Source organism: Hyperoodon ampullatus (assembly GCF_949752795.1).
Source record: "Hyperoodon ampullatus genome assembly, chromosome: 3".
NCBI lineage: Eukaryota > Metazoa > Chordata > Mammalia > Artiodactyla > Ziphiidae > Hyperoodon > Hyperoodon ampullatus.
In genome coordinates, this window is record NC_136916.1 from 151,592,846 (window position 1) to 151,615,378 (window position 22,533).

Here is a 22,533-nt window from a genome sequence, read left to right on the forward strand (position 1 = left end):
CAGGAACTCTTACCTCTCTGAACCCATCAAGCTGGAGGAGTCTTTAGTGAACACAGCTTTCATCTCTTGGGAAAACTTGGTTTCTAATAGAGAATTGCCTCCCCCTAATCTTGTAGAACAGCATTTCGTGTATGATGACTGGTTCTAACACCATACTCTTGACAAAGATGGGAAGGGGGCCTAGAAGTCAAGTGATAATACTAAGAAGAATGTGAAGGACTTGGGAGAAGTTTTCTTCAGACCGAAAGGCTGTGGAAGGAGGGATTAGAGCAGAAATGAGACCACTGAGAAGGAGGGGTTTTAACATCAGTGCAAAATCCCAAAGTGGAATGAGGTGTCTGGAAACATGCCTACACAGAAGCTGAATGACAACCAGTTACAAGTGTTAAGGGCGTTCTGCAATGGGTAGAAGGTTGCATTGATTATATCTTTGGGCTGTTTCCAACTCAAGATTCTATTATTTCACTCTGTATTAGCATTTTTGGAGGAAGAGACAGTAGGTATAAAGGTGACCTTAGTATAATTAAAAATCACTGTGAAGGGCTTCCCTGGTGGCACAGTGTTTAGGAGTCTGCCTGCCAATGCAGGGGACATAGGTTCGAGCCCTGGTCCGGGAGGATCCCACATGCTGCAGAGCAACTAAGCCCATGAGCCACAACCACTGAGCCTGCGCTCTAGAGCCCACGAGCCACAACTACTGAGCCCATGCGCCTAGAGCCGGTGCCCCGCAACAAGAGAAGCCACCGCAATGAGAAGCCCGCGCACCGCAACAAAGAGTAGCCCCCGCTCGCCACAACTAGAGGGAGCCTGTGCGCAGCAATGAAGACCCAACACAGCCCAAAATAATAAAACTTAAAAAAAAAATCACTGTGAAGAAGAAAAAATTCCACATTGAATTGAAAAACTAAAATTTGGGGGGATGAGGGTATAGAAATTTGCCTAGTTATTTGCACATATCAGATGTTAAATATTTATTGACTCAATGGAATACTTTTAAAAATAAGGTTCCCCAGGGACTGGTGTGAGGGCCAGGTATATTTAACATCTTTTGTGAAAAAGCTGAAAGACAGTCTACTGTGAATGTGAAAAGTACAAGTCTGGGGAGATACTCTGCTGGAAAGAAGCTGGAGGTAAAGAGCCAAGGTGTAGAAGCCAGACTACTGGAAGATCTTTCAAGTCCAAGAGCAGCACGGGTAGACAAGGAAATGGTGGTTATGTGGGGAAGTACAAGATCATGAAGTTTAGGGGAAATAATTCACAAAGTCAAGAGCTCTGAACATTCAAACTCAAAGTGAGCATCCACTGTATGGATGTGGGCCAAAATGGCCAAGTAAATCAAATGTTAGGTATCATCAAGAAGGGTTCAGAAACCCTAGAACTAGACAAATAATGTAGAGGATGCTAGCTAAAATGATCAGGGGCCAGGGCAGAAAGAGACACTGCTGTAAACAGAATAAAAGGACAAACTGAAAGGGGCTATTACCAAAATCCAGATCCTTGAAAAGCACAGCCACAGGCCTCTCACCGCAGACCAAAAGCTAGGGTATAGATGTACTTCTTAGAAATACAAAGAAAACAAGTTTAGGATGACAAATTACTATAAACACAGTAGCCTGAGAAAAGAGGTACTAGCACTGAAAACACATACACACACATTCCTATAAAGTTGGATATGTTCATTACCCCAGGGCTTACCGATAAAAAGTTGATTAAAAGAAGGTAGTCTGTAGAAGGCAGCCACACCCTCCCAAAGCATGTCCCTAGAAACTGGATGGCCTCCCTTCTGCCTAGCTGTGAGTTGCTCTCCATCCTTCTGAGATTTAAAATGGTTCTCAGCTGGCTGATTGGTGCTGACACAAAGCCGGATCACATAACTTCAGATATGGTACGTTTTTTTTTTTTTTTGGCCACACCACGTGCACGGCTTCCAGGATCTTAGTTCTCTGACCAGGGATCGAACCCATGCCCTTGGCAGTGAAAGCTCGTAGTCCTAACCACCGGACCTCCAGGGAATTCCCCAGATATGGCTTTTTTTTTTTTTCCTCTTCAAACTACACATGGAAAGTAAAACCAGGTATTTTTTTCTTTCTTTTTTTTTAGGGTAGGTGAGAGGAGATAAAGGTGGGACAGGGCAATGTGCAGGGAAAAGAAAATACTGCTGTTGATAGGTCATGGGATTGCAATCAGTCAGCTGAGTTTAACATGTAAGAGGAAAATTAAAATGTTCAAAGGAATGAGGCACTGAAAGGGTTGAAATGAGATTCTTCTTTGGTTCCCAGGGTTCTATCCCTGGGTTCCCCAAGGTTAAGTTCCAAAGCTATTCCTTTGGCTCTCTGTGACACACAAGGAACCTCGAAGATTTAGACTCTGGTACCAGCTGTGCACGAAGAGTGGTTAGGAAATAGTTCACATTTGAGGTGTAAAAGTAATTAAATCCAGATCTCTATAGACTCAAGGGCAAGACCTGTCTACAGAAGCCCCTTCCTCCAGATGAAATCAGCTGCTGGGCTTCAGTCTAGGCTGTCCCCAGACTAGCTCAGAATACAACTGAGTCCTCTCCTCTCTCGTTCTCCCTTTAACAAGGTTGTTGACAAATGCAGGCCTCAGAGGAACGGCTTGGCCTCAGTGGGAGATGCCCAGAGACTGCAGCAGGTGAAAGGTGGCCCCCAAGGCCCAGCCTGTCTCTATGTTGTTCACTTTCTTTGTGAGCTGTTGGGAAGGAGAAAAAAAAAGTCTTAATATTTTCATTCAATTTTCAACTCTAGCAAGCACAACAAGCAGAGAATATCTGCAAAGATCATCCCCATGGCCAAACCAAGGCAGAACTGGGAGTAGCCAGTCTCTGGAGGCTTCTCCCAACCCTCTCTGTAGGTTCCCATCCGGCCATTGCCCCTACACCTGCCAATCTGATCCTTGAATCTCTGGGCCCAAGAAGTGGTCTCAACCCAGGACTTCTAGAGAGGACCTTTTAGACAGACAGGCTTCTGAACTCTCTCCCTAATCCTAAACTAAACACAACAGGAGTTAGCAATAGATTCAGGGGTAGGAAAGAACATACTAAGCTTCTCAATTCATACTTTGTAAGCAAGTGCATCTTCTTAAGCACTAGTTAATGACAAACCAAGGCACTTGAGGCATTCTAGGCCAGGTTGTACCTCAATTAGTTCAGTGACCTTGGGCAAAAGTTTAGACTCGATTTTGTCAACTACATAAGAAGTGGATTAGATTAGTCAATATATCAAATTGTTTTCTTCAGAATCCTAGGGGTTCCTTGACAGTGCTTCAAAGGAGAAAGGGAGGCAAAACGGTGAAGGAGTTCCAGATCCCCGACCTCTGATTCAACCAGATAGCTTCATTTTTATCAGTTTTACTGGAATTCTCCATAAGCCACTGTTGAATAAAGATGCCACCACCATACCCATACCCAGGTTTATAAATCAGCAAACTGGTTTTTAGTCTTTCCTTGTAGTACTAACTTCTTAGGACACAATACTTCTGTGTTAACCTGATGAAATTTAGTCTATAGTCACTGTGCCAAAAACTGAGAAGAATGGCATGTGAATCATTATCTTGAGATTTAGTCTGTGACCCCTGAGTCAAACTGGGAGTGCCCCCCACCCCCCCAAAATGTTCTTCCTCTGTCCTTAGGACCGACAGTCTAGGGATATAGATGCCAAAGTGAAGTGATCTCTGGGACAGAGGACTGTTCACCCCTGATACAAATTCTGCTGCCATTGAAATAAAGACTAAAAGGATGCAGAAATAGAAACGGCAGAAAACTGTCCTTAAATGATTTGGTTATTGTTGATGCTTAAGTAGAGGCAGTTGTTAACTTGGTATGTATTGAGGGCTCAGGATGACCTCTCTTATCCACAAATCTAGCTCCAACTGGTGTGAAATACCTATACTAACAATTAAACCAATATTAATAACTTCTTATGTGCCAGGCACTGTGCTTTATCTCCATTTTTATAACAGCCCTAAGAAATAGGTACTCTAAGGATCCCTGTGTTTTGAGTGAGGAACCTAAAAGTTAGAGGGGAAGTAAATCATCTAACGTCACAGAGCTAGTAAGCTTGCAGAATCAGAACTTGAACCCAGATCTGATGGACAACAGAGCCCAAACTTTAAACACTACACTATACTGACTCTACTGGCAAGTAACTCTTTAAATGCCAATATTCTCAGCAGGTATAACAACACATTAAATCCAAATACCTTTGTACAAATGAATTTATGAAATCTGTATAACACAAGAAATGGGGCAATATAAACTCATCTGGAAATGAGGAAACAGGAAGGGGAAGTGACACAAAAGAAGGAAGGAGCTTCATAAACAAAGTACAATCCCTACTTCCTTGACCCCGAAAGTTCAAAGTTGCCCTGTGCCACAACTATATTTTTGTCACATCTCCTCTAATAGACTATGCTATTTGAGGACAAAGATTACATCTTAATCATCTTTGTAACTATAATGTGCAATTATTCAACTATGGTATGGAAGATAAAAAATATTATATATGGGATGGATGAAACTCATAAGATGTGTTTGGAATAAATAAGTTACTACAGATAAACTTAGGAAGACAGAGAGGGACCCGAGACTCAAGAGGCACTAAATACATGAGGCACACACAAAATACATACGACATACTACAAAAGGCATTCAATACTCACGAGGTCTTAAATAAGCCACTCACTGGTGATGCTCTTTGGCAGAGGTCCCTCATGTCCTCTGCCAAACAGAACCATCAAACCATCTAATGGGCTAATGAGTGAGCTAATGCTACTGGCCAGTGCACTTGCCTCTGTGCCCCTCCAAACAGCAAGTTTGTGTGACGGCCCCGGCACCTTCTGTCCTTGTGCCCCCTTGATCAAACTTCAGCTACAGTACCTGTAACCACACTATCATCGGCAGAGAGAGGCAGGACATATGAACCCAGGATTCAGGAAGTACAGCACCTCGAGCTTGTATGTACCCTATCCTGTGTGTTCACCTATCCCAATTCTTTCCCCTTGCTTTTCACCCTGACTTTTGTGGGATTTCTTTGTTTTGCTTTTGGCCACCCCACGCAGCATGCGGGATCTTAGTTCCCCGACCAGGGATCAAACCCATGCCCCCTGCAGTGGAAGTGCAGATTCTTAACCACTGGACTGCCATGGAAGTCCCTCACCCTGACTTTTGAAGTTGATTTAATAAACCATGTAACTTGGGCATCTTAACCTGGGCTGCAAGCCTTTTGGCTCTGTGACCTCTGGGATAGCTTGCCTAGTAATATACAGTTGACCGTTGAACATGGGGGTTATAGGTGCCGACCCCCGTGCAGTCAAAAATCCACATATAACTTTACAGCTGGCCCTCCATATCCATGGATTCAACCAACCACAGATTGTGAAGTACTGTAGTATTTACTATTGAAAAGAATCCATGTATAAGTGGACCCAGTTCAAACCTGTTATTCAAGGGTCAATGGTACTTAGAAGCTGCCATTGTATCAAGGTAATTTCCCACATTCATGGTGCCTTGCACAGTGCCTTGTCCATAGCCTGAATAAAATTACCTCAAAACTCCACCTACAGCCACTCTGATTACTAAACAAGTTTTTTTGTTTTTTAAAAAATATTTATTTGGTTGTGCCAGGTCTTAGTTGTGGCAGGCAGCCTCCTTAGTTGCAGCTCCTTAGTTGTGGCATGTGAACTCTTAGTTGCGGCATGCATGTGGGATCTAGTTCCCTGACCAGGGATCGAACCTAGGCGCCCTGCACTGGGAACGTGGAGTCTTAACCACTGCGCCACCAGGGAAGTCCCCTAAACAAGTTTTTAACTTTCTTTCTAACTCCCAAGTAAAAGGACTGTTATGTGATGCCGGTGTCCTCTCTCTTACCTGTAAGACGGTGCTGCCTGCAAAGCCAAAGCCATCCTTCAACAAGGCTGTGATGTAACTGAGATCCATGCACAGGAAAGGACTGCCTGAGGTGAAGTTTTCCAGGTTATCACATACTGGAGGTGACAGAAAGAGAAAAGTGGAATTCAAGTTTGCAGCCAACTGAGAGGTGTATGATTTTCTCTAAATACAGACTGAGAATAAGCAAAGCAGAATCCTCCATCCTCCTTCTCCCAGATGCCTGGGAGTCTTGGAGGCTAGAACTGTGCACTGATAGCCTCTGCAAGACCCCAGCTCATCAAGAACCTGCACGTTTCTGATGTGACATCTAATCTACTCAAAGGTACACGGGTCCTAGTTTATTTGCTATGACATATATTCTATGACTTATTGTTGGGGCTTAATTCAACTAAGGCCCTTATATAGTAAGACAGGGAAATACCAGTTAGCCCTACTTCAGGGCCACTGGATAAGAGCAATTATTTGCTTTTTTTTTTTTTTTACATCTTTATTGGAGTATAATTGCTTAACAATGGTGTGTTAGTTTCTGCTTTATAACAAAATGAATCAGTTATACATATACATATGTTCCCATATCCCATCCCTCTTGCGTCTCCCTCCCACCCTCCCTATCCCACCCCTCCAGGTGGTCACAAAGCACTGAGCTGATCTCCCTGTGCTATGCGGCTGCTTCTCACTAGCTATCTACCTTACGTTTGGTAGTGTGTATATGTCCATGCCTCTCTTTCGCTTTGTCACAGCTTACCCTTCCCCCTCCCCATATCCTCAAGTCCATTCTCTAGTAGGCCTGTGTCTTTATTCCTGTCTTACCCCTATGTTCTTCATGACATTTTTTTCTTAAATTCCATATATATGTGTCAGCATACAGTATTTGTCTTTCTCTTTCTGACTTACTTCACTCTGTATGACAGACTCTAGGTCCATCCACCTCACTACAAATAGCTCAATTTCGTTTCTTTTTATGGCTGAGTAATATTCCATTGTATATATGTGCCACATCTTCTTTACCCATTCATCCGATGATGGACACTTAGGTTGTTTCCATCTCTGGGCTATTGTAAATAGGGCTGCTATGAACATTTTGGTACATGACTCTTTTTGAATTATGGTTTTCTCAGGGTATATGCCCAGTAGTGGGATTGCTAGGTCATATGGTAGTTCTATTTGTAGTTTTTTAAGGAACCTCCATACTGTTCTCCATAGTGGCTGTACCAATTCACATTCCCACCAGCAGTGCAAGAGTGTTCCCTTTTTTCCACACCCTCTCCAGCATTTACTGTTTCTAGATTTTTTGATGATGGTCATTCTGACTGGTGTGAGATGATATCTCATTGTAGTTTTGATTTGCATTTCTCTAATGATTGAAGATGTTGAGCATCCTTTCATGTGTTTGTTGGCAGTCTGTATATCTTCTGTGGAGAAATGTCTATTTAGGTCTTCTGCCCATTTTTGGATTGGGTTGTTTTTTTGTTATTGAGCTGCATGAGCTGCTTATAAATTTCGGAGATTAATCCTTTGTCAGTTGCTTCACTTGCAAATATTTTCTCCCATTCTGAAGGTTGTCTTTTGGTCTTGTTTATGGTTTCCTTTGCTGTGCAAAAGCTTTTAAGTTTCATTAGGTCCCATGTGTTTATTTTTGTCTTTATTTCCATTTCTCTAGGAGGTGGGTCAAAAAGGATCTTGCTGTGATTTATGTCATAGAGTGTTCTGCCTATGTTTTCCTCTAAGAGTTTGATAGTGTCTCACCTTACATTTAGGTCTTTAATCCATTTTGAGCTTATTTTTGTGTATGGTGTTAGGGAGTGATCTAATCTCATACTTCTACATGTCCCTGTCCAGTTTTCCCAGCACCACTTATTGAAGAGACTGTCCTTTCTCCACTGTACATTCCTGCCTCCTTTATCAAAGATAAGGTGACCATATGTGCGTGGGTTTATCTCTGGGCTTTCTATCCTGTTCCATTGATCTATCTTTCTGTTTTTGTGCCAGTACCACACTGTCTTGATTACTGTAGCTTTGTAGTATGGTCTGAAGTCAGGGAGCCTGATTCCTCCAGCTCCATTTTTCGTTCTCAAGATTGCTTTGGCTATTTGGGGTCTTTTGTGTTTCCATACAAATTGTGAAATTTTTTGTTCTAGTTCTGTGAAAAATGCCAGTGGTAGTTTGATAGGGATTGCATTGAATCTGTAGATTGCTTTGGGTAGTAGAGTCATTTTCACAATGTTGATTCTTCCAATCCAAGAACGTGGTATATCTCTCCATCTATTTGTATCATCTTTAATTTCGTTCATCAGTGTCTTATAATTTTCTGCATACAGGTCTTTTGTCTCCTTAGGTAGGTTTATTCCTAGATATTTTATTCTTTTTGTTGCAATGGTAAATGGGAGTGTTTTCTTGATTTCACTTTCAGATTTTTCATCATTAGTGTATAGGAATGCCAAAGATTTCTGTGCATTAATTTTGTATCCTGCTACTTTACCAAATTCATTGATTAGCTCTAGTAGTTTTCTGGTAGCATCTTTAGGATTCTCTATGTATAGTATCATGTCATCTGCAAACAGTGACAGCTTTACTTCTTCTTTTCTGATTTGGATTCCTTTTATTTCCTTTTCTTCTCTGATTGCTGTGGCTAAAACTTCCAAAACTATGTTGAATAAGAGTGGTGAGAGTGGGCAACCTTGTCTTGTTCCTGATCTTAGTGGAAATGGTTTCAGTTTTTCACCACTGAGGACGACATTGGCTGTGGGTTTGTCATATATGGCCTTTATTATGTTGAGGAAAGTTCCCTCTATGCCTACTTTCTGCAGGGTTTTTATCAAAAATGGGTGTTGAATTTTGTCGAAAGCTTTCTCTGCATCTATTGAGATGATCATATGGTTTTTCTCCTTCAATTTGTTAATATGGTGTATCACGTTGACTGATTTGCGTATATTGAAGAATCCTTGCATTCCTGGAATAAACCCCACTTGATCATGGTGTATGATCCTTTTAATGTGCTGTTGGATTCTGTTTGCTAGTATTTATTTAAGGATTTTTGCATCTATGTTCATCAGTGATATTGGCCTGTAGTTTCCTTTCTTTGTGACATCCTTTTTTTTTTTTTTTTTTGCGGTACGCGGGCCTCTCACTGTTGCAGCCTCTCCCGTTGCGGAGCACAGGCTCCGGACACGCAGGCTCAGCGGCCATGGCTCACGGGCCCAGCCGCTCCGCAGCATGTGGGATCTTCCCGGACCGGGGCATGAACCCGCGTCCCCTGCATTGGCAGGTGGACTCTCAACCACTGCGCCACCAGGGAAGCCCTTTGTGACATCCTTGTCTGGTTTTGGTATCAAGGTGATGGTGGCCTCGTAGAATGAGTTTGGGAGTGTTCCTCCCTCTACTATATTTTGGAAGAGTTTGAGAAGGATAGGTGTTAGCTCTTCTCTAAATGTTTGATAGAATTCGCCTGTGAAGCCATCTGGTCCTGGGCTTTTGTTTGTTGGAAGATTTTTAATCACAGTTTCAATTCCAGTGCTTGTGATTGGTGTATTCATATTTTCTATTTCTTCCTGATTCAGTCTTGGCAGGTTGTGCATTTCTAAGAATTTGTCCATTTCTTCCAGGTTGTCCATTTTATTGGCATAGAGTTGCTTGTAGTAATCTCTCATGATCTTTTGTATTTCTGCAGTGTCAGTTGTTACTTCTCCCTTTTCATTTCTAATTCTATTGATTTGAGTCTTCTCCCTTTTTTTCTTGATGAGTCTGGCTAATGGTTTATCAATTTTATCTTCTCAAAGAACCAGCTTTTAGTTTTATTGATCTTTGCTATCGTTTCCTTCATTTCTTTTTCATTTATTTCTGATCTGATCTTTATGATTTCTTTCCTTCTGCTAACTTTGGGGTGTTTCTGTTCTTCTTTCTCTAATTGCTTTAGGTGCAAGGTTAGGTTGTTTATTTGATATGTTTCCTGTTTCTTAAGGTGGGATTGTATTGCTATAAACTTCCCTCTTCGAACTGCTTTTGCTGCGTCCCATAGGTTTTGAGTCATCGTGTCTCCATTGTCATTTGTTTCTAGATATTTTTTGATTTCCTCTTTGATTTCTTCAGTGATCACTTCGTTATTAAGTAGTGTATTGTTTAGCCTCCATGTGTTTGTATTTTTTACACATCTTTTCCTGTAATTGATATCTAGTCTCATAGCATTGTGGTCGGAAAAGATACTTGATACAATTTCAATTTTCTTAAATTTACCAAGGCTTGATTTGTGACCCAAGATATGATCTATCCTGGAGAATGTTCCATGAGCACTTGAGAAAAATGTGTATTCTGTTGTTTTTGGATGGAATGTCCTATAAATATCAATTAAGTCCATCTTGTTTAATGTATCATTTAAAGCTTGTGTTTCCTTATTTATTTTCATTTTGGATGATCTGTCCATTGGTGAAAGTGGGGTGTTAAAGTCCCCTACTATGAACGTGTTACTGTCGATTTCCCCTTTTATGGCTGTTAGTATTTGCCTTATGTATTGAGGTGCTCCTATGTTTGGTGCATAAATATTTACAATTGTTATATCTTCTTCTTGGATCGATCCCTTGATCATTATGTAGTGTCCTTGTCTCTTCTAGTAGTCTTTATTTTAAAGTCTATTTTGTCTGATATGAGAATTGCTACTCCAGCTTTCTTTTGGTTTCCATTTGCATAGAATATTTTCTTCCATCCCCTTACTTTCAGTCTGTATGTGTCTCTAGGTCTGAAGTGGGTCTCTTGTAGACAGCATATATATGGGTCTTGTTTTTGTATCCATTCAGCCAATCTGTGTCTTTTGGTGGGAGCATTTAGTCCATTTACATTTAAGGTAATTATCGATATGTATGTTCCTATTCCCATTTTCTTAACTGTTTTGGGTTCGTTATTGTAGGTCTTTTCCTTCTGTTGTGTTCCTTGCCTAGAGAAGTTCCTTTAGCATTTGTTGTAAAGCTGGTTTGGTGGTGCTGAACTCTCTCAGCTTTTGCTTGTCTGTAAACGTTTTAATTTCTCCATCAAATCTGAATGAGATCCTTGCTGGGTAGAGTAATCTTGGTTGCAGGTTTTTCTCCTTCATCACTTTAAATATGTCCTGCCAGTCCCTTCTGGTTTGCAGAGTTTCTGCTGAAAGATCAGCTGTTAACCTGATGGGGATTCCCTTGTGTGTTATTTGTTGTTTTTCCCTTGCTGCTTTTAATATGTTTTCTTTGTATTTAATTTTTGACAGTTTGATTAATATGTGTCTTGGTGTATTCCTCCTTGGATTTATCCTGTATGGGACTCTCTGTGCCTCCTGGACTTGACTGAGTATTTCCTTTCCCATATTAGGGAAGTTTTCAACTATAATCTCTTCAAATATTTTCTCAGTTCCTTTCTTTTTCTCTTCTTCTTCTGGAACCCCTATAATTCGAATGTTGGTGCGTTTAATGTTGTCCCAGAGGTCTCTGAGACTGTCCTCTGTTCTTTTCATTCTTTTTTCTTTCTTCTGCTCTGCAGTAGTTACTTCCACTATTTTATCTTCCACATCACTTATCCGTTCTTCTGCCTCAGTTATTCTGCTATTGATCCCATCTAGAGTATTTTTTTATTTATTGTGTTTTTAATCGTTGCTTGATTCATCTTTAGTTCTTCTAGGTCCTTGTTAACTGTTTCTTGCATTTTGTCTATTCTATTTCCAAGATTTTGGATCATCTTTACTATCATTATTCTGAATTCTTTTTCAGGTAGACTGCCTATTTCCTCTTCATTTGTTAGGTCTGGTGGGTTTTTATCTTGCTCCTTCTCCTGCTGTGTGCTTTTCTGTCTTCTCATTTTGCTTATCTTACTGTGTTTGGGGTCTCCTTTTTGCAGGCTGCAGGTTCGTAGTTCCCGTTGTTTTTGGTGTCTGTCCCCAGTGGCTAAGGTTGGTTCAGTGGGTTGTGTAGCCTTCCTTGTGGAGGGGACTAGTGCCTGTGTTCTGGTGGATGAGGCTGGATCTTGTCTTTCTGGTGGGCAGGTCCATGTCTGGTGGTGTGTTTTGGGGTGTCTGTGGACTTTTTATGATTTTAGGCAGCCTCTCTGCTAATGTGTGGTGGCGTGTTCCTGTCTTGCTAATTGTTTGGCATAGGGTGTCCAGCACTGTAGCTTGCTGGTCGTTGAGTGAAACTGGGTGCTGGTGTTGAGATGGAGATCTCTGGAAGATTTTCGCCGTTTGATATTATGTGGAGCTGGGAGGTCTCTTGTGGACCAGTGTCCTGAAGTTGGCTCTCCCACCTCAGAGGCACAGCACTGACTCCTGGATCCTCAATTTGGGATCATTCGTTGTCTATTCATGTATTCCACAGATGCAGGGTACATCAAGTTGATTGTGGAGCTTTAATCCTCTGCTTCTGAAGCTGCTGGGAGAGATTTCCCTTTCTCTTCTTTGTTCTCACAGCTCCCGGGGCTCAGCTTTGGATTTGGCCCCGCCTCCCCGTGTAGGTCGCCGGAGGGCATCTGTTCTTCGCTCAGACAGGACAGGGTTAAAGGAGCAGCCACTTCGGGGACTCTGGTTCACTCAGGCAGGGAGGGAGGGAGGGGCACGGAGTGCGGGGCGAGCCTGCGGCGGCAGAGGCCAGCGTGACGTTGCACCAGCCTGAGGCGCGCTGTGCGTTCTCCCAGGGAAGCCGTCCCTGGATCCCGGGACCCCGGCAGTGACGGGCTGCACAGGCTCCCCGGAAGTGGGGCGTGGACAGTGACCTGCGCTCACACACAGGCCTCTTGGCGGTGGCAGCAGCCCCAGCGTCCCCCACCCGTCTCGGGTCCGCGCTTTCAGCCGCGGCTCGCGCCCATCTCTGGAGCTCCTTTAAGCAGCGCTCTTAATCCCCTCCTCACGCACCAGGAAACAAAGAGGGAAGAAAAAGTCTCTTGCCTCTTCGGCAGGTCCAGACTTTTCCCCAGACTCCCTCCCGGCTAGCTGTGGCGCATTAGCCCCTTCAGTCTGTGTTCATGCCGCCAGCCCCAGTCCTCTCCCTATGTTCCGACTGAAGCCCGAGCCTCAGCTCCCAGCACCGCCCGCCCCGGCGGGCGAGCAGACAAGCCTCTCGGGCTGGTGAGTGCCAGTTGGCACTGATCCTCTGTGCGGGAATCTCTCCGCTTTGCCCTACCCAGGTACGTGGGGAGTTTCTTGCCTTTTGGGAGGTCTGAGGTCTTCTGCCAGTGTTCAGCAGGTGTTCTGTAGGAGTTGTTCCATGTGTAGCTGTATTTCTGGTGTTTTTTTTTAAAATTAATTTATTTTTGGCTGCGTTGGCTCTTCATTGTTGCGCATGGGCTTTCCATAGTTGCAGTGAGCGGGGGCTACTCTGCATTGCAGTGCGTGGGCTTCTCATTGAGGTGGCCTCTCTTGTTGCAGAGCACGGGCTCTAGGTGCGCGGGCTTCAGTAGCTGTGGCACACAGGCTCAGTAGTTGTGGCTCGCGGGCTCTAGAGCGCAAGCTCAGTAGTTGTGGCGCACAGGCTTAGTTGCTCCACTGCATGCGGGATCTTCCCAGACTAGGGCTCGAACCTGTGTGCCCTGCATTGGCAGGAGGATTCTTAACCACTGCACCACCAGGGAAGCCCCATTTGCATTTTTAATGAACTCTTTCAAGGAAGCCTCTGTGGCTATTTTCCATATATTCTGGTGCTCAGTGTTTCATTACCACTGATAAAACTTTTTCCATTGTTTTTTAAAAAAAGGAAGAAAGAAATGTGGAAAGAAGAAAAGGTTTTCACCGTTTTTCCAAAGTCTCTTGTATTCTTATATTTTTCTTTGCCACTTAATGCTTTTAACTCCTGGTAAAGACAGGAAACCAACCTTCTGAGAGGCTTTCTACTGGCCAAAGCACATTAGGTCACTTTAAGGTCACTGGGGGTGGCAGTCTCACGGGCTCACCTTCAATGGTTTCCACTGACACTTACCTTCCCTTGCTTTCCTTTCAAAATCTTCAACTTTTAAAACACCCCCCTTTTCATAATCTGAAATGAAACAGAACAGTAGTTGATGTCAAAAAGCCTTCCAGGAAACATAAGGAAATTTATCCTAGGAAATTATCCTATTTATAATAATGAAAAACTAAAAATAAAATTTCCAACATTAAAGAATGGGACAAGCAAACCTGACATATCCCTACAATATAATCTATACAGTTTATTTTATTTACTTATAATTTATTTTATGTTATGTATATTTAACTACAGCTAAAAAATAGGCCCATTAAAAAGGGGCCATTAAACACGTCAGAAAATAATTAATTCATAGCTCAGGCCATGACAGATCACATATATACATTCTCACAGCTAAACAAAATGTGTTACTATTATAAGGAAAAATGTTATAAAGGGGAAAGAGGAAACTTTTTAGGGTGAATATGTTCACTGACTTGAATTTGGTGATGGTTTCATGGGTGTATACATATGTCAAAACTTACCAAATTGTACACTTCAAATATGTGCATTTTATTTTATGTCAATTATACCTCCATGAAAATACTTAAAGAAAAAAAAGACTTCATGTATATTTGTTTAGGCCATCTTCTAGCCCCAAAAGATTCGAAATCATATTCACTCTTCCACTTGGGTGACTTGGGAGAAAAGTACGGTGACCACCTCAACAAGGCATTGCAAATACTCCTTTTGTCCCTTTCCCTTCCCCACCACAGTCCTGCCCAGTCTCCCCCATGCACTAACACCTGGAGTGAACTTACCAATCATGTCTGTGTCAACAGCTCGGTCATAATAGTAAGAGAAAGCATAGAAGGAGCTTCTCTGGACCTCATCTGGCTGATGAAGTTTTCCTTGGACCACCCTCAGCACTTCAGCATAGCAGGGCTCAAAGCCCACCTCCCCTGATGGGGCAAAAGGTGCACAGGAGCAAGTTGAGAAAGTGAGAGGCAAGCTGCTGAAGCCAGTGGAACAGCAGGAGGATCAAGGTGAGCTGAGGCTCAGGACAAAGGGCTTACAGACAAAGATGAACAAACTTTTGCAGCCTCATCCCTCTGGAGAACCAGTACCTGCTTCTCCACGGCAGGTCCCCTCCCTAACCTGTGTTCACCAAAAAAGCCACAGCCGACCTCAAGCTGCCCCTTAGCATTATGTTTCATGGCATTTATGAGAAGTATGCAGAGGCTCACCTGCTTCCTTCATGGGAAAAATCAAGTTTTTTCCTCGCGTTTAAGGTCTATGCCTTTTATAATACCTAAGATCAATTATTCTTCTTATCGTCTCAATTCTATAAATGAAATAGCTAAACATTAATTGGATCTGAAACAGCTTCACCCTGCTGAAGGCAGAGACCCTCAATACATTAGACCCAGGGTAAGAAGAGGTTTCTAATGGATCCACAACACTTGGGCAGGGAAAGAGCTGAACAGAGAGTGACAGCTGCCTTGTTCACGGTCACTTCACACTACTCCTTGGAGGCACACCAGCATCTATTTGGAACTAGTTCCTGCAAAAGACAAGCTTCTCCTAGCTCTAGAAAAAGTTTCCCATGGGACTTTTCCAGACTTCTACTGCAAAAGTAATTTCAACCAGTGAAAAAAATATCACCTGCCTTCTTGGTTGCCACCATACTGGTATTTCACACCCGCAAAGATCCACTCTGCTTCCAACCATCTTGGTAGACAGGCACTTCGGAAAGTGTGTCCATCAATTCCTGAAAGAAACCAGACCACAAAGAGGCAAGGGTGTGAGAGAGAAAGAGAGAGGAAGGAAAGCAAGAAGTCAGTAAGGTTGAAAGGAATAATCAAGGTGGCTGGGCCTTAAAATCATATGAAATTAGTTCCACGACTGCATACTACAATGGGAATTCTTAACTCAGGGTTCATAGATGGGCTTTGTGGGGTTGGTGAACCCCCTGAAACTACCGGCAAACTTTCATGCTTATGTCCATTTGGCAGAGGGGTTGATGACTTTCATCACATCTCAAATGTAAAACCTACAATGGAATAAGTTCCCTCCTTTCTAAAAAAGGGAAAAAATACTGTTCTACTTTTCTCATTGATTGTTGTGAGGCTTAAATAAAATACACTTGAAAATGTAAACTCTGAAATGCTATATACTCATCACAATAATAGCTTACTGTGAACCACACACCATAAAAATTAAAATAAATGCAATATCTCTTTTAAGGTGAGGAAACGGGCACAAAAAGTTTAGCTAACTGGCCCCAAATTACAAGACTGGGACTGACCCTAGTTCTGCCTGACCCCAAAAGCTGAGCTCTTTACCCCTCTACTGCCTAGGAAGAAAGGAATGGAGTTGTTCAGTTATTCCACCTTGTAAGTGGACTGCTGCTACCTGCACCTCCCATGTAAAATGTAAAACTAAGGGCGTGAGCAAGCTCCTGCCAAGTTTAACCAAGTTTAACGGTCTGCCCCACAGACCGTTCCCCCCATACCAAGAGACTTCATGCTGGAAATGGCTAATAATATATACCAAAACATCTGACCTCATAAAGTAGAAAAGGAATTTGCCATTATGATGTCTATTATACAACACAGGCCTCTTACTTCAGCATCACCCTTTCTGCCATAGAATCACTGCCAAGGTAGGGAAAAGGCAAGCTGAGTACTGGTGTCACTCTCACCCTACCCCAACCAGCACACCCAGACGAACCTTCTGTCTCCAGGGCTCCCAGAGTTGTTAGTCTTGCAGCTTTCAATCCAAATCCCAAGTAACTGTAAAATACAGGATTGACTAATTTCATGTGATCCTGAATTCTCTAGCCTAAAGCTCCCTCTTGCAAAAGTAACATGGTTTCTCTGTCTCACTCTGGAGGGAAGAAAACCTTGTTCTCTGTGCTCTATTCATCTCGTGTGGACAACAAGCAGTAATTCTTGCACAGTTCAGATCAAGGCCATGCAGTAAGAACTTCCCACAGCTATGCTTTAAAGGCCAGGGGCAGTGACACTTCCTAGGGTCCCACACTGGGAACCATCCCCAGAAGAAATCTCATTATCTTAGCTCCCAGCCCAACTGTGATCAAATTCTAGGCTGGATTTTGAACATCTGAAGGTCAGCTTAAAAGGAGCTGACACAGAGCTTTGGCTGAGCCTTCTCTGAGTATCCTCTCTCTGGAGAAAACTTGACTCATATTACTTTTACTCTTATATTACTTATCTTTTACTCTTTTACATTATTTTTAAAAATCTTACATTACTTTTTACTTTATTACTATTATATGTTTTTGAGGACAAGAATGGAGAAACCTCTTGGGTCCCTTGGGCTTTGGTAAGTAGCTTAGGTTTCAGTTAACAGGCCTTCAGGGACTGGCAAAGACTTTGTAAGGCTGGTCAGATGCAATAATAGATGTGAAAATGTTTTGAAAAGTTAGGAGAATCATACAATGTGAAATATTATTATTCCTCCATGTTCCCCTCTTCACCTATGTGTATAGAGCTTATAAGTGCTGTTAAACATCTCAAAGGAAGTGAGGTAGCCTCTAGGGGTTTGTTCCAGGGTTTTCTGCAAAACAGAAAGAGCAAAAAGACTATTCAGGATCCCCAATTACCTGAAGATGTTATCACCACCATCCCTATCCCTCCCCCCCAAAAAATAAGAGATAAAGGAGAAGATTAAACAACTAATCTCACAAGGCTTGAGGAATCAAAGGGACTCTGAACAGTGAGGGGAAGTTCGGTCAGTCATTAATTGACTTGACTCAGCCTGTTCGTGGTGGAGCTGCTGTCTGAAATGGGGCACCACTTTCTTAGCACCACGATATGCCTGTCAAGTGGGCTGGTAACCATACCTTCACATGTATCTGACTCACCTCAAACTGCGGCAGGAACGTGATTTGGGTGGAGGCACCCCCCAGGTCCAGAGTCCCCACAGTCTCCTGGCTGTGGCCATGCAGCTGACCTGTGAATGAGAGCCAGCTCTGAACATCTTCTGTTTCCTGGACAGCCCAACACTCCTCTGTCTGCAATTTCTCTCCTGCTCTTGTCATATATTGGAGGAATTCTGTAAATACTCCACTGCTCCCCAGCCCCAAAGGCTGCCAACCAATGCTAACCTAGAAGGACTCTTGCTGCAGCTGAGGCCTTGAAGGCAGGTAACAGACACTAACTTCCCGTCTTTCCTCCCCACCCTCCTTTTTATTAAACAAAAGAAAGAACAATACAAAAAAAAAAAAGGTATTTCTGCTCCCTGACCATGTGTGAAACCCAGTTAAGGTCTTAGATATAAACTTGAGAATATATTACCTGTCAGAAAATTCACAGTAACCCAAGCTAATATGCCTGAAAAAGGAGAGAAGACAAAGATTATATCCAGAGCATTTTTTACCCCCGTTCCCTAGCCCCATCTTTACTCTTTTTCTCTCTAAATTTCATGTCTAAAGCATACATTTCCCTCTCCCCATCTTTCCATTTCCTGCTATCCCCTTCCTCCTTATTTGTTCTCCTTATTTATTCTCCTTACTTAGTTCCTTTTTCTTCAGCACCCCCATCCCTGTTCCCAGTTCCTTTAATCAGATCTTTTGTTAACCCTGGCCCTCTCCCCCTAGAACATACATCAATACCTCTCTCACCTTCATAGGATCCATCCATGATGCTAACACTGTCATCTGGTACCAGGAAAGGTGACTTCCTGAAGATCTCTTTTACCTAGCAAAAAAAGAAAGAAATCTGGATTCCCTAAGGCAATAGAATAGATTTCTGCATTTTGACTGTATCCTATAATGCTTAGAAAACTACACTCTTCATTTTCCCTAGATAAAATTTTAGCAGAACTCACTCCTTTCCCTGAGAAACTAGAGAAAGAACTAGGCAAGAAATTACTGGTTTCTTGTAAAAAACAAAAACTACCTCAAAGAGCAGAGCCTGGGCTTTCTTTTCTGGCAGTAAGCGCAGTCCCGCTGTTGCCCTCAGGACCACTGGCGTTCTCTTCCAGTGACTTCGAGGGATTGAGTCTTTGGCCACCTCTAAGAGTTCTTGAACAGTCTCAGCACCCTTCAAAAGAGATGATTCACGTATCCAGTGAACAGTTCATTTAGTGGAGCTTGTCCATTCCCTCAGCATGCCCTGGCAGAGTACCAGGAGTGACGTGGCAGAGGGCTCCGACCCTTCTCTGCTCCACAGAGCAGAGACCTAAAGAAGCGGGCTTCTTTGAAGAAGGAGAAGCCATTTCATTCTGATTACGTTATAATAAAAATGATTCTTGGGCTTCCCTGGTGGCGCAGTGCTTGAGAGTCCGCCTGCCAATGCAGGGGATACGGGTTTGTGCCCCGGTCCGGGAAGATCCCACATGCCGCGGAGCGGCTGGGCCCGTGAGCCATGGCCGCTGAGCCTGCGCATCCGGAGCCTGTGCTCCACAACGGGAGAGGCCACAACAGTGAGAGGCCCGCGTACCACAAAAAAAAAAAAAAAAAAAAAAAAAGATTCTTTTACAGTGTGGTCATTTTAATTGTTATTTTATCTCAAATAAAAATTAGCTTCATGGGGGTAGTTCCCTAGTGGTCTAGTGGTTAGGGTTCGGTGCTCTCACTGCTGTGGCCCAGTTTCAATCCCCTGTTGGGAAACTGAGATCTCATAAGCAGCATGGTGCAGCCAAAAAAAAAAGCAAAGCAAAGAAAAATGGTATCTAATATTAAAGAATTTCATATTCATTCACTAATAACAACATATTTTTTAAAAATTAGCTTCAGGCCAGAAAGTTGGTATGGTGAAGGAAACAAGGCCTGGAGTTAGAAGACTTGCTCACTAGCCCTGTGGCCTAACATAGGTCACTTGGCGCTCCTGGGGCTTGGTCTCCTCCGCTGTGAGATGGAGATACCATCATACAAAACTGTTGCATGCGTTAGATGCAGCAGACTGTGTGGAGCTGCCACAAAAATGCCAGCTGCAGCTGTTATTATGCTACCTCTTTTATGACTTCTAAAAGGACAGAACACATCAGGTTCATTTTTGCATTACCAGCACCTACCTGCATGGCACACAGCAGATGTTCAAATTATGGTATGTTAAAAACCATTATTTTAAAGCCATTGTTTATCTGAGTAAACATCTGTTCTGACAACACGCTGCCTCTTAATCATTATAATTATTAGCAACCACAACACAGTTTTACTCTCCAAATGTCAAATCAGTTTCTAATAATGTGGTTGCTTTCAACAGCTCCTAATTTTCTAGCACATTTGCCATTTCATAACAGCAAGCTAAGAAAATAAACATCCTCTCGGTTCTTCAAGTTCAAGCCATTTTTAACATCAGGTGTTCCTTTGGTTAATGATTACACTTGTGACACTGAACAACACCTTTATATATGCTACCAAAGTTCAACATTCTGCCTTATTCTATTTTATATCATTGTGGCCTCTGACATGGGGTGCTGTATGTTGTGAGAGCTCAAATGTGAAATACAGTTATGACAGAACTCTTCATTCATCTTCTATTACTGAAAATTTTTGTTGTCGTGGGTTTTGCCCAATTTCTAGAATACAAGCATGGTTCTGTGCTGTATAAGGGCACTCTGAAGTGGAGTTCACTGGATCTATATTCCCTTAATTGCCATGTGTATACCTCCTACCTTATAGAACTTCACAACCATTTTCTGCATCTACATTAATTGATGCAGTTGATGGCTTCAAATCAAAATCTTAAACAGTAAATACAAAGAGCGCAGTTTCTTTTTCTTTTTTCTTTTTTTAACATCTTTATTGGAGTATAATTGCTTTACAATGGTGTGTTAGTTTCTGCTTCATAACAAAGTGAATCAGCTATACATATACATATATCCCCATATCCCCTCCCTCTTGTGTCTCCCTCCCACCCTCCCTATGCCCCGCCTCTAGGTGGTCACAGTAGATAGCTTCCCACTAGCTATCTATTTTACATTTGGTAGTTCTTGAAAGACCGTGTTATCCCTGCATGGCCACAATCTATTTTCACACCTCCTTCTACCTAAGCCCTGGTGAGCCTGGGGTGTACAATTACTGTTATCCAGGAGATTAGCTAGGACAGAAAACTGATCTCACACATGACCTCAATATCAGTAGTGAACAGCATGAGATATTTAACAGCAGTGGTGTGGTAAAGTTATCAAGGCATTTGAGAATTGAAACATCTAATTGTAAAAAACTCACCTGCTTAGGTTGATCTACAAAAGCAGAAAGTCCTGGATTCACAGAATCAAAAATTTCCCCTTCCAGAATCGGAAGCTGTCCTATGTTGTCCATGGAGCAAAACAGAAGAGAGATGGCTGATTATCAACAGTTAGGCTGTCTCTGGACTTCCCTGGTGGTGCAGTGGTTAAGAACCCACCTGCCAATGCAGGGGACACGGATTTGAGCCCTGGTCCAGTAAGATCCCACATGCCACGGAGCAACTAAGCCCGTGCGCCACATCTACTGAGCCTGCGCTCTACAGCCCGCGAGCCACAACTACTGAAGCCCGCACACCACAACTACTGAAGCCCGCGCACCTACAGCCCGTGCTCTGCAACAAAAGAAGCCACCGCAATAAGAAGCCCACGCACCACAACGAAGAGCAGCCCCAGCTCGCTGCAGCTAGAGAAAGCCCGCACACAGCAACAAAGACCCAAGGCAACCAAAAATAAATTAAAAAAAAAAAGTTAGGCTGTTTCTGATTCTGGGCTCTGTATCACATTAACCTGCTACTTCCCCCAGATATTCCAAGTCATCCCACCTGTGAGAAATGGCTTGCAGGAGTATTGGGTAGGGGGATGGAGGATGAAAAGTAATCACTGAGGGTCCCTCTGCCATTTCTCTGGTGGACACCTAGCTTCTACTCCTTTCCCTAGACTCTGTGTGTAACTTGAGGATAGAACACTGAATATTTAGAAAACGTTAATCTTCAGGGTCCCCTCATCCCCTTTTCCGAGGATGGTAGTGATCTTTCTCTCAAGACCACTCTCAATATTCTGTACCCTGGAGTAACAGTCACCTTTAGAGAAAAGGAAAGACACATTACAGCTATACTTCTTGGACACATGGGTTTCAGACTACAGGCAGTCCAGATCTCTCTTAATTTCACACTGAATTAAACCATATGTGTTCAGTTATAGCCCAAAGTGTTCTCTGAAGAAAGACATTCAGTCACTGTAAGATTCTGTAACTGACATCACACACTCTCAGCACATTTATTTCTGGGAGGAGTTGCTAAAGTATGGATTTGTCGACTCTGGTGAGGGTACCAGTTGCACGTACCTGGTAATTTCTGCACAAAGGTGTAAACATGAATTCGAGTTCCAGTGCTCCCTGCATCAAACATAATTCCATACAAGGTGCTGGCACTGACATTGATGGGGCACATGGAAGACAGGAAGATACCCTCAAACCAAGTCTGCTGGTCTCTGTGGAAGACAGTGCTGCAAACACAGGACACTACCAGCATGAAAAAGGCTGCCCCCTGGGAAATGGCCATTCTCTTCCAAGATGTAGTGAGTCTTCCGTTACAGAAGCAGTGCTGCTAACACACCTGCAGTGGCTTATAGGACAAAGACACACAAGGTTAGACCAACTGGCCTCTTTGTTTACACTTGTAAAAGAAGAAACACCCATTACAGAAATCCCGCCCCTTTCCCTAAGCTGCTCCTTCTCTATTCCTAATAACCAGCACAACAAGCTAGACCAGGGTGACATAGGCTCTTAGCACCTTTTCTGAAGGG

The 22,533-nt window shown here is 42.9% G+C and overlaps 1 protein-coding gene across 2 annotated transcripts; it reads right to left on the bottom strand.

Moving 5' to 3' along the window:
- Window positions 1-2,622: 2,622 nt before the first annotated feature.
- On the bottom strand, window positions 2,623-22,306 carry ENTPD5 (ectonucleoside triphosphate diphosphohydrolase 5 (inactive); the record flags this gene model as incomplete). Of its 2 annotated transcripts, XM_079701131.1 has the most annotated exons (13): window positions 2,623-2,709; window positions 5,885-6,000; window positions 13,825-13,881; window positions 14,610-14,750; window positions 15,458-15,559; window positions 16,522-16,583; window positions 17,291-17,370; window positions 17,678-17,766; window positions 18,111-18,146; window positions 18,437-18,512; window positions 18,714-18,857; window positions 20,990-21,069; window positions 22,073-22,306. In XM_079701131.1, 13 exons carry the CDS (start codon window positions 22,287-22,289, stop codon window positions 2,623-2,625), a joined length of 1,287 nt encoding a protein of 428 aa, XP_079557257.1. The 2 variants fall into 2 exon arrangements, with proteins under 2 accessions (XP_079557257.1, XP_079557256.1); XM_079701130.1 differs by lacking the exon at window positions 14,610-14,750 and having other exon boundaries at window positions 22,073-22,289.
- Between the last annotated feature and the right edge of the window lie 227 nt (window positions 22,307-22,533).